This window comes from Phyllopteryx taeniolatus, chromosome 2 (assembly GCF_024500385.1).
Source record: "Phyllopteryx taeniolatus isolate TA_2022b chromosome 2, UOR_Ptae_1.2, whole genome shotgun sequence".
Lineage (NCBI taxonomy): Eukaryota > Metazoa > Chordata > Actinopteri > Syngnathiformes > Syngnathidae > Phyllopteryx > Phyllopteryx taeniolatus.
The window spans coordinates 33,587,171-33,602,191 of NC_084503.1; the positions used below are offsets into that span (position 1 = coordinate 33,587,171).

Sequence of the window (15,021 nt, forward strand, 5' to 3'; positions counted from 1 at the left end):
CTGATTGCCCCCTGGAAAAAAAACAAAAACAGGTCTTTCACCTGCATTTTTCTTTTCCATCTATCTTGATCCGTTCCACCCTTTTATTACAGTGTCTTGCAGTCTCTTTTTGTAAGTTCAAGTTTTCTCTTTCTAGCGCTTCCTCTGACGCTGGCACTTTTCCACTTGCGTTGTTGTCTTTTGTACTGAAACATACATGCACTTTAAAGTATTTTCATATTCCTGTGTGCACCCTCAGACTTGATTTAATCTGGCTTTGTTCTGCCCACAACATTCCGCGACAGCCTTTTGTCGTTCCGCCACTCTTTAATCTTCTGATGATGATGGCAGGCTGCTGGGTTGTGACCCAGAGTTAACATCAAACCTTGTCTTTATATGCGCGCGGTGCATTTTTGTGTGTGTGTCTGTGTCTGTGCGTGTTTCTGTGTGCATGTGTGTACATAAAATACAGTAAGCCGTAGTGCTTGTAAAATAGCTTTTTGCAGTTTAACGTTATTGGTGCAGGCTTTCAAGGTTTCAGATGAGTGAAACCAACCTTTGACATCCTTGCAGCTCCATGAACATGCAATTGTTTGTGTTAAAAGAGAAATATTGGTTTGGCGTTGGGAAATTTTCCTTGAGGATTCATTAGAATTTATGGTAGTTCCTGGCTTGGTAGCTACAAGTATAATCTGTCATAGTTTGCATCTTCTTTTGACAAACTCAACAGCTAGGCCTGTCACGATAACACATTTTTAGGACAAAATATTTTTCCCCAAACTAACACGCTAAATGATATCGTTGTTTTTTTTTTATGCCTCTGAAATCATGAAAAATAAGGCCTGCCCTTGAGCTGCAAGACTGTGGTTGGTTCACTGAATGCGCTGGAGACAAGCCCTTCACCTGTCAATCAAATATACATTAATTGGCTGAATAACGTGTGCAGCTGAGTTTATGCTTAATAAACAGTTAACTGTTCACGTATTAGTGTGAATTGGGGACTAACAGACAACAACTCTGAGCGAAGCGCTGACGGGGGAGCGAGCTGTTTAGCTCCTTAGGTTGCTAGTTAGTTAGCTCGTGGGCTCGCAAGCATGATAATCAGTTAACTCTCCCGTGTGTGTGTTAAATGGGGACTTAAGGCCTCTTTACACTCCCACGCTCGCGCGGCCGACAGCGTCTGCATTGCATCACGTGACCAACGAATTGGTCCGCACGGACCCTCTGCATAGCTTGACGCACACACGGCAAAAATTGTTGCTGCGCGTCGATCACCGCGGAGATCATCTCTCATGATTGGTCCGTTTTAGTCACATGCTGTGATGACGTACTCAGCGTGCCCCTTGCTTCTAAATAGCATCTACGCCGTCGCCTTCTCGTTCGATTTTGCAGCATAATTAAACTTATCATCTGGTCATCTAAGTCCATTTGTTCTAGCAGACACTGTTCCACGGTCGCCATTGTTGTTGCTTGAATCCTTGTTACTGAAAGGAAAGGAAAAACGGCTACCGGGAATGGCCAAAAAAATGCAGAGGAAACTCCACCCTGTGGTGTCCGAGCCAATAACAGCCGTAGCGACACCCCCGACTTGGTGAACTGCAGTACATTTTCAAAACTGCGTGCGTGGGTTGCGCTCAAGTATAAAGGCAAATTCCGCGCAGGACAGCCGCAGTGACGTCAGCGCGGTCGCTGTCCGCGCGAGTATAAAGAAGCCTTAACACACACAACAACTCGGAGCGACGCACTGACGTTTTAAATGACGTCGCGGTGGAGCAAGCTGTTTAGCTTCTTAGCTCGCTAGCTTGTTAGCTTACGGGCGAGCTTGTTGGCTTGAGTGCTCGCGAACATAATAAACTGTTAACGTTCCCTTAAGTGTTGTCTCCTACGCCCTGCACATGGAGCAAGGTTGTGGAGGATTGAAGGGAGCTAACACTGGTCCGCCGGCGTTCCACGAGCCCACTAGCGGCTAATGACACAGACACGGCCATCCAACTCTCCTTGACCACAACAATGACAATTTATCGGGTCCGGAAAAACTATTGTTTCTATTTTATTTACCGAACAATAAGTTGATATAGTAATTATCGTGACAGGCCTATTCACAGCTTGCTCATTATTTAACTAGATTGCTAACAAACTGAATAATTGAGTCTCTTGACTTGAAAATACATGTACAGTATTTACCCTCATTTCACAATTTTTTCGTCTTTATTCTGGTCAATGTAAACTCATCCTGCAGGAGTTGTCCCCTCTCTTTTCCAGGACACACTCATGCAGTCAGGTGAACAGGCAACATGGTACAAGTTTATGGAGGCTTTACCAAAATTGGAAGGACTGAAGGCAGCCTCAGGTATCCTTCATCAACAGAAATTGATAGACAATTCCTTTCAGATAAGTTTGGCTTCTCTCTCACAATGTGGAGAAAGTGTTGTTACCCTCAGAAAATTGTTTTTATTGCAAATAGCTGGATGCTTGAATGAAAACATATTCCATGCAATTCAGCAAATACTTTCTCAAATTACTCCTCAGATTGGCAAACGCTCCTGGAGGGTTGCACACGTCTGTTATCAATTGAGGGTTCTGACGTGCCCGATGAAAACCTCTATAAACTCAGATTGACCGATATGGCTCTGGATTCCACCATTCACCTCGGTCACTGGGAGGAAGCGACAAGACATGGGGAGCGGACACTTCCAGTTTACAAGTATGTGTGCGTGCAAGTGTGTGTTTTATTACCACCCCAGTGCTAAAAACTAAAATCTTCTTTCATACCAATGATGTTCTAAAAAATACTTGAGGCCATTTCAACTGAAGCCAGAAGAAAGACATGTCTGGAGAAAAAAAAAAGAAAAAGAAAAAAAGGCATAATAACAATAATCACTGATAAATGGAATCTTTAATGCAGACTACAATCACTGACCGAAATGAACACCACACTTAAATGTGACGTTAACAAAACAGCCCAATAAATTATAAGATTGGTGTGTCAAGAAGTAATGGTGTAATTAAATTTTGAGATTTTTTTTCTTCTTCAAGAAACTGAAGCAGTATACTGTGTACGTAAATAGGAGTTGAGCATAGTGCTTGTTGTTCCCAATTTATTTTGTATTTAGAATATTTGTCTCCCAAAAAAATAATGAATATATAAAAAAATGTCAGTTCCAGGGTCACACTGTCATGATATTTCTTAACTGTGCAGGCAATGTTTTTAATCACGTCATATAAAGATTAGATGCAGCTCACTTAAACGTAGCTGTACACCCCATTGCTTTATTACCAGGACTACAACTTTAGCCATGTTGTATATTTCCGGTTCTGTGGTTGTTGTCACATTTTTCTCTTTTTCCATCACAGTTACCTCCTTTGGTAGCATTTGTTAAGAAAAAAACAAAGGAAAATAAAATTAAATAAATTGTAAAATCCAAGCTGTCTTAAAAATAAGAGACAGAAGGCAGTGCGATAAAGCAAAGCAAATTTATTTATATAGCGCATTTCATACACAAGGTAACTCAATGTGCTTTACATGATTCAAATCATTTAAAAACAAAGACAAAAATAGCTTATAAACTTTTAAACAAAGTGGGAAACAAATAAAAGTACAATTAAAACAGCGTACAGTGCAAAAAAATATTTAAAGGTTGAAATGATTTATAAAGCCTGAGAAAAAAGAAGTGTTTTTAACCTGGACTTAAAAACATTCACCTGGAGCTGACGTCACTTCTGTTGGCAACCTATTCCATTTGTGTGCAGCATCATAGCTAAATGCTGCTTCACCATGTTTGCTTTGGACTCTGTGCTCCACTATTTGAGTCTGTCGATCTCAGAGCCCTACTGGGTTTATATTCCATTAGCATTTCTTTCATGTATTCAGGACCTAAACCATTTAGTGACTTATAGACCAGCAGCAGAACTTTAAAATCTATTCAAAAGCTGACTGGGAGCCAGTGTAAAAACTTTAGAATTGGAGTGATATGCTCTGACCTCTGTTCTGGTCAGAACCCGAGCTGCAGCATTCTGAATGAGCTGCAGCTGTTTAATGCTCTTTTTTGGGGAGTCCAGTCAGAAGACCATAACAATAGTCAAGTCAACTTGAGATAAAAGCATGGATGAGCTTCTTCTGGTCTGCTTGGCACATGCAAGCCTTCACTCTGGATATGTTCTTCAGATAGTAGAGGGCAGTTTTAGTAATTGATTTGATATGACTGTTGAAAGTCAGGTCGGAATCTATCAGTACACCAAGGTTTCGGACTTGGTCTTTGGTTTTTAAAGAGAGTGACTCCATGTATTTACTAACAGCAATCCTCTTTTCTTCATTGCCAAAAACAATTCTGTCAGTTTTGTTGTGGTTTAATTGAACACATTTTTGGCTCATCCAGTTATTTATCTTTTTTAGACAGTGACACAACACCTCAATTGAACTATAGTCATCTGAAGACACTGCTAGTGGGGCAAAAAAGTATTTAGTCAGCCACCAATTATGCAAATTCTCCCACTTAAAAAGATGAGAGAGGCCTGTAATTTTCATCATAGGTATGCCTCTCCTATGAGAGACAAAATGAGGAAAAAAATCCAGAAAATCCCATTGTCTGATTTTTAACGAATTTATGAGCAAATTATGTTGGAAAATAAGTATTTGGTCACCTACAAACAAGCAAGATTTCTGGATCTCACAGACCTGTACCTTCTTCTTTAAGAGGCTCCTCTGTCCTCCACTTGTTACCTGTATTAATGGCACCTGTTTTAACTCATCAGTATAGAAAACACCTGTCCACAACCAGAAGAGGATTGGGAAAATATCATATGGTCATATGAAACCAAAAATATAACCTTTTGGTGAAAACTCAACTTGTGTTTGGAGGAGAAAGAATGCTGAGTTGCATCCAAAGAACGTCATACCTACTGCGAAGCGTGGGGGTGGAAACATCATGCTTTGGGGCTGTTTTTCTGCAAAGTGACCAGGACAACTGATCCGAATGAATGGGGCCATGTATCGGGAGCTTTTGTGTAAAAACCTCCTTCCACCAGCAAGGGCATTGAAGATGAAACGTGGCTTGGGTCTCCAGATCTCAACCCCATAGAAAATCTTTGGAGGGAGTTGAAAGTCTGTGTTGCCCAGCGACAGCCCCAAAACATCACTGCTCTTGAGGAGATCTGCATGGAGGAATGGGCAAAAATCCCAGCAACAGTGTGTTAAATCCTTGTGAAGACTTAAAAAAAACGTTTGACCTCTGTCATTGCCAACAAATGGTATATAACAAAGTATCGACATGAACTTTTGTTATTGACCAAATACTTATTTTCCACCATAATTTGCGAATAAAGTCTTTAAAATTCAGACAATGTGATTTTTATTTTTCATTTTTATTTTTTCTCTCATAGGTGAGGTATACCTATGATGAAAATTACAGGCCTCTCACATCTTTTTAAGTGGGAGAACTAGAAGAATTGGTGGCTGACAATACTTTTTTGACCCACTGTAACTGTGTGAAGATCTTTACCATTCATGCCATCTGCTGCTCCAATTTCTGCGGCAGTTCAATGTCTCTCTCCATCTTCCATCCTTCCCTCATTCCGTATTCTTTTCTTCTTTCACTGAGCATTTTCCCTCCATTTTCACTTTAGGATGTATAGGCGGTGTTGTGTATTTCCTGCACATCTGCAACAGAATAGCTCTACAATGCTAATGCTGTTTTTTTTCTTACTATAGACAGGGAGTCTTGTATCTATGTTTTTCATGATATCAAATATTTTATAAACGTTTTCTATGATTTCATACTTGAAATACGACATTGTGAGAACATTGCAAATGCAGCAACGACAGACACGAATGTCATGCAAATCTATTCTATTTGGACTTTTGCAAGAGAATGCATTGGCATTGCTTATTTAAATTAAAGCTGCATTCATTATACAGTAGCTTAGGCCAGAATACAAAACACAATTAGGCAGACTATAACTAATCTCTCCTCCGTGTTTGCATTCGGTAAAATAATCCTCGCTTTCCTCTGGCAAACAGCTTGCTGTGAATTACATTTTCCGCTGGATTTCCCTGGAAAGACGCGCCTCGTTCCACAAGTGTTAATGTCTCCTCGGTGCCCTCTTCTCATTCTCACCGCCTAGAGCTGTGGCCTTCTAACTAGCTGCTTTCCACAAGAACTTATTTGCTCCTCAGGGTAGAAAATGAGGGCAGAATTGAGGGGAGGGAGCACCTGGATGAAATGATTGTAATCACTGCCAGCCAGTGTGTGCATGCAAAGATGAAACATAATTGGAGTTGCTTCCTCGTGTGTGTATATTTGTTCGATGTGGCCGCCTGACTCGCTGCCTTGCTAATTAAATCAATATTGTAAGTTGTTATTATGCATTCAGCACGAACGCCGATTTAGTCTTTGAACTTCCTGTTTTGTGATGACATTCCTAACACGGACAAGGAGCACTTTGGTAATTGCTTGGCTCTGCGTTTAGCAGCTAGTAAGCCTTGAAGGTAAAAACAATTGGCCTGTTAGTGAAAATAATGTAAAACAGTGTTGCAACTTTCAATTATAGAGAATTTACTCAGATGTTATTCAATTACAGTTAAAAGAAAATAAGTCTCTAGAGTGTGCGGCTTCAGTCCATAAGCAAATGATTCAGATAAAAGTTCTCGTAATAAATGGGAGCATAGTGATGCTAAAATAATTGAAATGCTAAACAGCAAAGTAGATTGAAATTGACCTCTGTGTGGGTCTTTGTGCTGACAAGCAAGGAAGAATGATGAGTGGATGACATGGGAGACGTTTAAAGGGGGAGTTTGTGGTGTTAAAACTGCTAGCAAGATTTGAATGTAGCCTCACTTCACTAATCCCTCCACCACTCCACGCTGAACAAAGCCATGCCCACGAACTGCAGGTAAAGTGCACCGTAAACAACCAACGTTGGCCACAGCTGCTAGATCGGTAGCAGGACTTATTCGTAATGGAACGTTACTGCGGATTGTCCGTTATATTGAAGCACTTTTTTTCATGGCCCAAGTACAACCAAGCATACGGTACAAAATTGTTTTGTACTTTTATTAAAACACATAATACAGTACAAAATTTTTTTTAATAATGATAAAAAAGGTTGAAAATGTTGGAGAAGTTTTCAAGTTTATCCAAACTTACTTCCTCCAGCCGGGGTTTAAACTCTGACCTGCCTGATCACTAGCGCCACGGACGCATGGGAATTAGCCATGAACTGGCGCAGGCTCGGGACCAGTCGGTTAAATCCGATGTGCATTAAATCGTGGTTTGTTAAATCGACGTTTCACTAGAATAAAAACACAAAGTCTTAGTGGATAGGTTGCACTACACTGATTGATACATTGTTGGAGATAACCTATGTGATTTTGGGCCATTGTTGTACTCGCTAAATGACTAATGTTGCTAACACGATTAGCAAGCGGCCTAGTTCTCAAGACTAAGGTCGAACACTGCGGCCTATTCATATTATTTTCGATCTACAGGAGAGCCAGCGAGGACGGTGCGGTGGCACACCACGCTCATTGTAATTTTCTGCATGCAGATTGTGATGTGATTGAGCCAGAATAAAGACACTCTGAAACCTAATACGACTGGCCTTTATTGATAACCCAGAACAGTACACTGGTTACACTTACGTGTTGAGCAGAGATTAGGGATGGACACTTTTTATTTTTATTTTTCAGAGGTGGACATTCTGCCATAGTTTAAGCCAAGCTCCTGAAGATTAAGGTAACCGCTTAGGGCGAGGCTGCGGAGGGGATATGCCCACTGTGTGTGCCCACGAGTGCACCATGCCAAATGATTGACACCTTGTCAGTCACACCTTGTCTCTGATCGGTTAGTTTTCCTTATACATGGTTTGATTTCTTAAAAATCTAATTAGAAGTACAACATGGGACCAGAGAGGACTGTTTTTTTTTGGGGGGGGGTTCCACAGATCATTTCACTCATTACTGTCAGGCTATACTGACAACTGTGACAAATGTGTTTGTTTGTTTTTTTAATTGTGAACTAACCTTTAAGATTGGAAATTGTGATCAGTAAGCAATAGGGTTTGAAAGGGGTGGAACATTTTCAGCCAATTTCATTTCAGAGATAAGTTTTTTAGTTTGGACTTGGACTGGTTACATGCCAATCGTAGCGCATGTTTAGACAAAAGAACATTCACACCAATATACAATTTAGAGTCTTCATGAAGCTCACGTGGATGTTTTGGGAATGTGGGAGTAAACCAGAGTACCCAGAGAAAACCCACACAAGAAAATGCAGACTCCACACAAGAAGGTCGGTACCTGAATTCACATCCCCATCCTCAGAACAGTGAGGCATCTGTGCTAACTCACACAAACATAGTAAATTTTTCTATCAGCGTTTAAAGGACCCTCCTCATTGTCGACTCTTAACAGTGTTCCAACCAGCTCTGAGGTGCCCATCACCTGACACAATATTGTCAAGGAGCTTCTCATGACCCACAAAAGAGCTCTCAGAACATCCACTCTGCTTGATCGTGTAGTGTTATTGTTCAGCCTTGTATTATTCTTAATTAAATAACTCCAGTTCAAGCTACTGCACTGAATCCAAGCAGCAACCGCGGAGATTGATCAGACCCTAGAGAGGATTTTTAGTCTCACTCTGCTTCATCTGAAGCGTTTTCTTGCGGCTTTAGCGAGGTTACATCTAATCATTTGGTATAGATAATCAAGACAGTGGTGGGTTGAGGGACATAGGAGGAAATGGAAGGTGGGGCTTAAGAGGGAAGACTCAAGGAGAGGCGAGAATGGAGAGTGTCACCCACTTAAATCCCTGCAACTCGCTGCACAAATATAAACAAGGAGGCGGTGAGCAGAGAACACGATAATAGGAGAAAAAAATGGAGGAGATTAGAGAGGGGGACAAATAAAGTTGAGCAATTGAGGCATACCTCCAAAAAAATCTTCCTGCATAAAGACCTGTGTATTCCTGTATTTATCATGATAGAACACAATTGCCCCCTTTTTCATTATTCGTTTATTATTCACACATTCAGCTGTCTGTGTGTGTGTGTGTGTGTGTTGATGTGAACAAGCTGTGGTCTGGGATGTGTGTTTGACACCATTAAACAAATTCATATTAATTTCCAGGAAAGCCAGCACACAACCAAAATCTTGTAGTGTGCATGCATGCGATATTTCATGTGGCGAAAATTAATGCTAATAGAATGTGCGTCCCAGTTCAGGAATAAATCCAGTAATGCAATTGTATAAAGTGGATATGAATTTGTAGATTTTTTTTGTATTTGTTTTGTTTGTGTTTGTTGGCCTACTGGTTAGCACATCTTCCTCACAGTTCTGAAGACCCGGGTTCAAATCTGGCCGCCTCCTGTGTGGAGTTTGCATGTTCTCCCCGTGCCTGTGTGGGTTTTCTATGGGTACTCCGGTTTCCTCCAACATCCCAAAAACATGTGTGGTAGGTTAATTGAAGACACTAAATTGCCCGTAGTTGTGAATGTGAGTGCGAATGTTTTTTTGTTTTTTTTTGTGCCCTGCGATTGGCTGGCAACCAGTTCAGGGTGTACCCCGCCTCTCACCTGAAAATAGCTGGGATAGGCTCCAGCACGCCCGCGATCCTAGTGAGGATAAGCAGTACGGAAAATGTATGAATGAATGTTTGTGTATGTCGCCGCTGTCGTGCCAAAATCTTTTATATCCAGATACGGTCAATTTCATGTTCTTTCACCAATCGATACTAATGGTCAGTCTCCACATGGTCTGTTATTTTTACAAACTACTGACCAATCTCAGACGGCCAAAGGCGGGGACCTTGGCGCTCCGATTCCTGGCTACAGAAGCTGGTTCGAGGGACGTGGAATGTCTACACTCCCCTATGGTCACTTAACGCAAGGTCTTTTCTCAAGTTAGAAGTGGGCTGAAATGTCCAAGTTTGGGGAGTCACAATTTAAGAGCTGCATGACAAAGTTGTTGTTTTTTGGAGTCTGTAAAATAAACAGTCATTTTTTCCCCCAAAATGATTCATTTTGATTGGCTTGCGAAGGCGACGTGCAGGGTCATGTGACTGCCTTGTGTTGTCTGATTTGGTGAATTGGAGTCAATGACATTAGCGATCCCGTTTGATTGGCGCAGCGGCGCCCTATGCAGAAGTCCAAGATGGAATCTAAAAATGGATGCGCACACGCAAGAATGAATAAATAAAAGTAGCGAACGGCATGTCGATCATTGTAATGGAGTAAAAGTATCGATCCTTCTTCACATAAATACGACGAAGTACGGTCCATTTAAAGTACTCTGACAATTACAGTTTATGGAAAATGTTACTTGAGTAAATGTAGCCCGTTACTACCCACCTCCGGGTATTAGTTTAAGGAGACTCGTTTGTTTATATTGTGATTTGATGCCTGACGATTACACCACATTCTATGGCCAATTTAAACAGAAATTTAAGAAATTCCAAGGGGTTCACATACTTTTTCTTCCCACTGTAAATAATTTCTTGTCACAGCCCAGCTTATAATGGTCATAGAGTATTTGTTTCAGTGTACAGTAATCCACTTCTCTCTTTTTGTTCTAAAGACATTACTACCCTGACCCCCATCCAGTCCATGGCATCCAGCTGATGAGAGTTGCAAAGCTGCAGCATTATTTGGAGCGCATTAAAGATGCTCTGGACACCTTCAAACAGGTCTGTATCAGAACTGTATATTTGGACTGATTTACTATTCTTTACTCACAGTTGGACATGTGTATTCATAAGTTTAGAGAAATACACCTGTAAAGGTTTATAGTGCATTTTTGCTTCATCCTGAAATTTCACCCAAAAAGCCCAATATCCCAAACTTTTTTTTAAGTAGTGCGTTTGCCAAGTTTATTTTTAATATGACTGACTAAAAATATTTCCTTGTCTGTCCACCAGGCCTTTGAAATCCTCAAGATCACCCATGGTATTGATCACCCCTTGGTGGCTGGTTTGTTGGTCAAGATGGAAGAATGTCGCTTTGAGATTGACCAATAATTAAACTTGATAAGGTGACGATTGTAGGCGGCTATAAGTTGTTGTTTTTTTTTTTTTTTTTAACCCCTCTTAACAACAGGTGATGTCACAAGGGCTCATGTTTGTTTGGGGAGCTTTACAACAAATACAGTTCATGTCTGTTTCTGTGTTAGGTTCTTGTCTCTTGTTTGTCATCTCTAGATTCCATTACAGTGACTCCATCCTGTATGTGTGTGTGTGTGCGTGTCCGTGCGCGCGCGTGTATCAAAGCCAGGCTCTCAAAACATCCATCCTCCCCTCGCCACATATCCATCACACGCACTTCCCATGGTAATCCCTGTTATTGTGGTTCATTCTGTCAGTGTGTGTTAAGGCTGCAGAGTGTCTGATGGAATGTGGTAATGCTACACACACGCTTGCATGCTTGCCTTTTTGTTAAAAGGATGACAGCATTTCCTCTGGGAGGGTAAAGTGTGTGTTTATGGGAGGATTACAGTGACATTGTGCTTGCTTTTACAAATAAGTTTTCCTTTTCTGACACTTCACTCTCTACATGCAACATGAAAAAGACTGGAATAGTCAGCTGTGACTAGCTGGCACTTTATCATTACCATTGTTATTGTTGATTCCAGTTTTGTATAATATTAATATTTGTCTTATTTGAGATTAGATGTTCAAAATACAGTACACCATACAAGGCATTTGCAGATTTATGGAAATTGAATTTAAGATATTTTTTTCTCCAAGGTCTCTATAATCAATTTAAGACCTCTCATTCACTAAATTGAAAGAGTGGTTGATATGAGGTCAATATCACCATGCCTTAAGACATTTGTGATACTAATTGTAATACAGTGGGAACGGAAAGTTTTCAGACCCCCTATCCCTCACACTCTGTTATATTGCAGCCATTTGTTAAAATGATTTAAGTTCATTTTTTCCTCTTTAATGTACATGCAGCACCCCATATTGACAGAAAAAAAAATTTATTGTTGAAATTTTTGCTGATTTATTAAAAAAGAAAAACTGAAATCTCACACAGCCATAAGTATTCAGACCCTTTGCTGTGACACTCATATTTAACTCGGGTGCTGTCCATTTCTTCTGATCATCCTTAAAATAGTTCTAAACCTTCATTGGAGTCCAGCTGTGTTTGATTATATTGATTGGACTTGATTAGGAAAGCCACACCCCTGTCTATATAAGACCTGACACCTCACAGTGCATGTCAGAGCAAATGAGAATCATGAGGTCAAAGGAACTGCCTGAATAGCTCAGAGAAAGAATTGTGGCAAGGCACAGATCTGGCCAAGGTTACAAAAAATGTCTGCTGCACTTTACGTTCCTAAGAGCACAGTGGCCTCCATAATCTTTAAATGGAAGACGTTTGGGACGATCAGAACGCTTCCTTGAGCTGGCCGTCCGGCCAAACTGAGCAATTGGGGGAGAAGAGCCTTGGTGAAAGAGGTAAAGAAAGAACCCAAAGATGACTGTGGCTGAGCTCCAGAGATGCAGTCGGGAGATGGGCGAAAGTTCTAGAAAGTCAACCATCACTGCAGCCCTCCACCAGTCGGGGCTTTATGGGAGAGTGGCCCGACAGAAGCCTATTCTCAGTGCAAGACACATGAAAGCCCGCATGGAGTTTGCTAAAAAAAAAACACCTGAAGGACTCCAAGATGGTGAGAAATAAGATTCTCTGGTCTGATGAGACCAAGATATAAATTGTTGACCTTAATTCTAAGTGGCATGTGTGGAGAAAACCAGGCACTGCTCATCACCTGTCCAATACAGTCTCAACAGTGAACCATGGTAGTGGCAGCATCATGCTGTGGGGGTGTTTTTCAGCTGCAGGGACAGGGAGACTGGTTGCAATCAAAGAAAGGATGAATGCGGCCAAGTACAGGGCTATCCTGGACAAAAACCTCCAGAGTGCTCAGAACATCAGACTGGGCCAAAGGTTCACCTTCAAAAAAGACAATGACCCTAAGCACACAGCTAAAATACCAAAGGAGTGGCTTCAGAACAACTCAGTGACTGTTTTTGAATGGCCCAGGCAGAGCCCTGACTTAAACCCAATTGAGCATCTCTGGAAAGACCTGAAACTGGCTGCCCACCAACATTCACCATCCAACCTGACAAAACTGGAGAGGATCTGCAAGGAGGAATGGCAGATGATCCCCAAATCCAGGTGTGAATTATTAGCTCAAAAGGGTGCTCCTACTAAATACTGAGCAAAGGGTCGGAATACTTATGACTGTGTGATATTTAGTTTTTCTTTTTTTAATATATCTGCAAAAATGTCAACGATTACGTTTTTTTCTGTCAATATCGGGTGCTGTGTGTACATCCATCCATCCATTTTCTGAGCCGCTTCTCCTCACTAGGGTCGCGGGCGTGCTGGAGCCTATCCCAGCTGTCATCGGGCAGGAGGCGGGGTACACCCTGAACTGGTTGCCAGCCAATCGCAGGGCACATACAAACAAACAACCATTCGCGCTCACAGTCATGCCTACGGGCAATTTAGAGTCTCCAATTAATGCATGTTTTTGGGATGTGGGAGGAAACCGGAGTGCCCGGAGAAAACCCACGCAGGCACGGGGAGAACATGCAAACTCCACACAGGCGGGGCCGGGGATTGAACCTGGGTCCTCAGAACTGTGAGGCTGACGCTCCAACCAGTCGTCCACCGTGCCGCCCTGTGTGTACATTAATGTGTAAAAAAATGAACTTAAATGATTTTAGCAAATGGCTGCAATATAACAAAGAGTGAACATTTTAAAGGGGTCTGAATACTTTCCGTACCCACTGTATACGCAGTACAAAAAAAAATACAAAAAAATATGTATGAAACATTTTCAGTTATTGCAGGTTGCAGCATTTACTAATGAGAATTACTTAAAGGTACTTTTAATACCTTTAACAAAATGACATACTGTATTTAGTTTTTCAGATAGTTTGACTGGATTTAAATGTAGAACCAAGTGGCCACTCGAAGAACTTTGAACAGCTGCTTAGAGTATTCAGGGTCAACTTTACGAATAATGAAAGCCCTCAAGACTTAAGGATCTGTGGACGCCTACAGTTGTCTTTTCAATCTATTAAATAAAATCTCTCATAGTACTTAAGTAGCTGCGATTACACTTTGGGTAGACCGTATGAAATACAAAATCCTGTTACTGGAGACAGTAATGCAATAGAAACATCACACTACATCATCGACCTTCATGTCTCTTTTCAACAGTTATTGTATCCTTCAGCCACTCTTTTTCCCATCAACTGGCACAGACCATTAAATCCGATTTACTGTCATCACTTTCACTGCCTGTCGCCTTCCTTCTCGCCTTCACTACAAGACTTCAAATTACATTCACAACCCCTCTTACACAACACAGTTCTCTGCAGAAAGAGCCCTTATGAACTGATTTTACTCTTACGTCATTGATAACCTTTAGTTTGTACATTAAAATCCACGATGTCGCCCCCAAAAAAGGATGTTGTTCTGAAGTTGACTGACCCTATGAAACACATACACAAACTGGAACACAAATCGGAGCCAATCTAAGAATGGATACAGTGATTTTCCACTTACATCATTCCTCATCTTTAATCGGAGACAGAGTGGGTTTCTATTTCTATTTGGGTGGCGGGGGGAGAGACAGAAATGCAGCCGCACATATTGCACAAACCAGAAAGTACCACTGTTAATTTGCCTTTTGCAATCCATTTTATCCGTGAACAAGAGGATGTCCCCCAATGAATCTGTTTTCCAATGACTATGTCCCGATGAAAAAGGTCAAACAAACATACACGCAAATTAGAAACACAAATCAGAGACCTTCAAAAAAATGGGCACAAAGTACTGTTCACTACATTTACCTTTACATCTTCCGTAACCTTTGGTTTGCGTGTTAAAATCCATTATGTGCCTGAAAAACAGGACGACTCCACAATGAATCGTGAAACCAGTAAATCAAGCACACACACAAATGAGAAACAAATCGCTTTTTACCCTTACATCTGTCCAACCATTTTAAAATCAATTATGTTGAAAAACAAA

General features: G+C 41.1%; 1 protein-coding gene across 6 annotated transcripts in view; it reads left to right on the plus strand.

Annotated features, from left to right (window-relative positions):
* smyd3 (SET and MYND domain containing 3) overlaps positions 1 to 15,021 on the plus strand; it is a 112,454-nt gene that overhangs the window by 81,965 nt on the left and 15,468 nt on the right. For 5 of the 6 annotated variants that reach the window (XR_009787440.1, XR_009787441.1, XM_061765824.1 and 2 more), the window contains exons 9-12: positions 2,242 to 2,329; positions 2,509 to 2,683; positions 10,547 to 10,655; positions 10,887 to 10,999. Coding sequence is in view for 4 of the 6 variants with exons in the window: in XM_061765824.1 (XP_061621808.1) it covers positions 2,242 to 2,329; positions 2,509 to 2,683; positions 10,547 to 10,655; positions 10,887 to 10,985 (471 nt within the window). In the remaining 2 variants the exon portion in view is untranslated. Of the gene's footprint in view, positions 1 to 2,241; positions 2,330 to 2,508; positions 2,684 to 10,546; positions 10,656 to 10,886; positions 14,274 to 15,021 lie in introns of those variants that run through there. The other variant, XM_061765825.1, reaches the window with a different exon arrangement.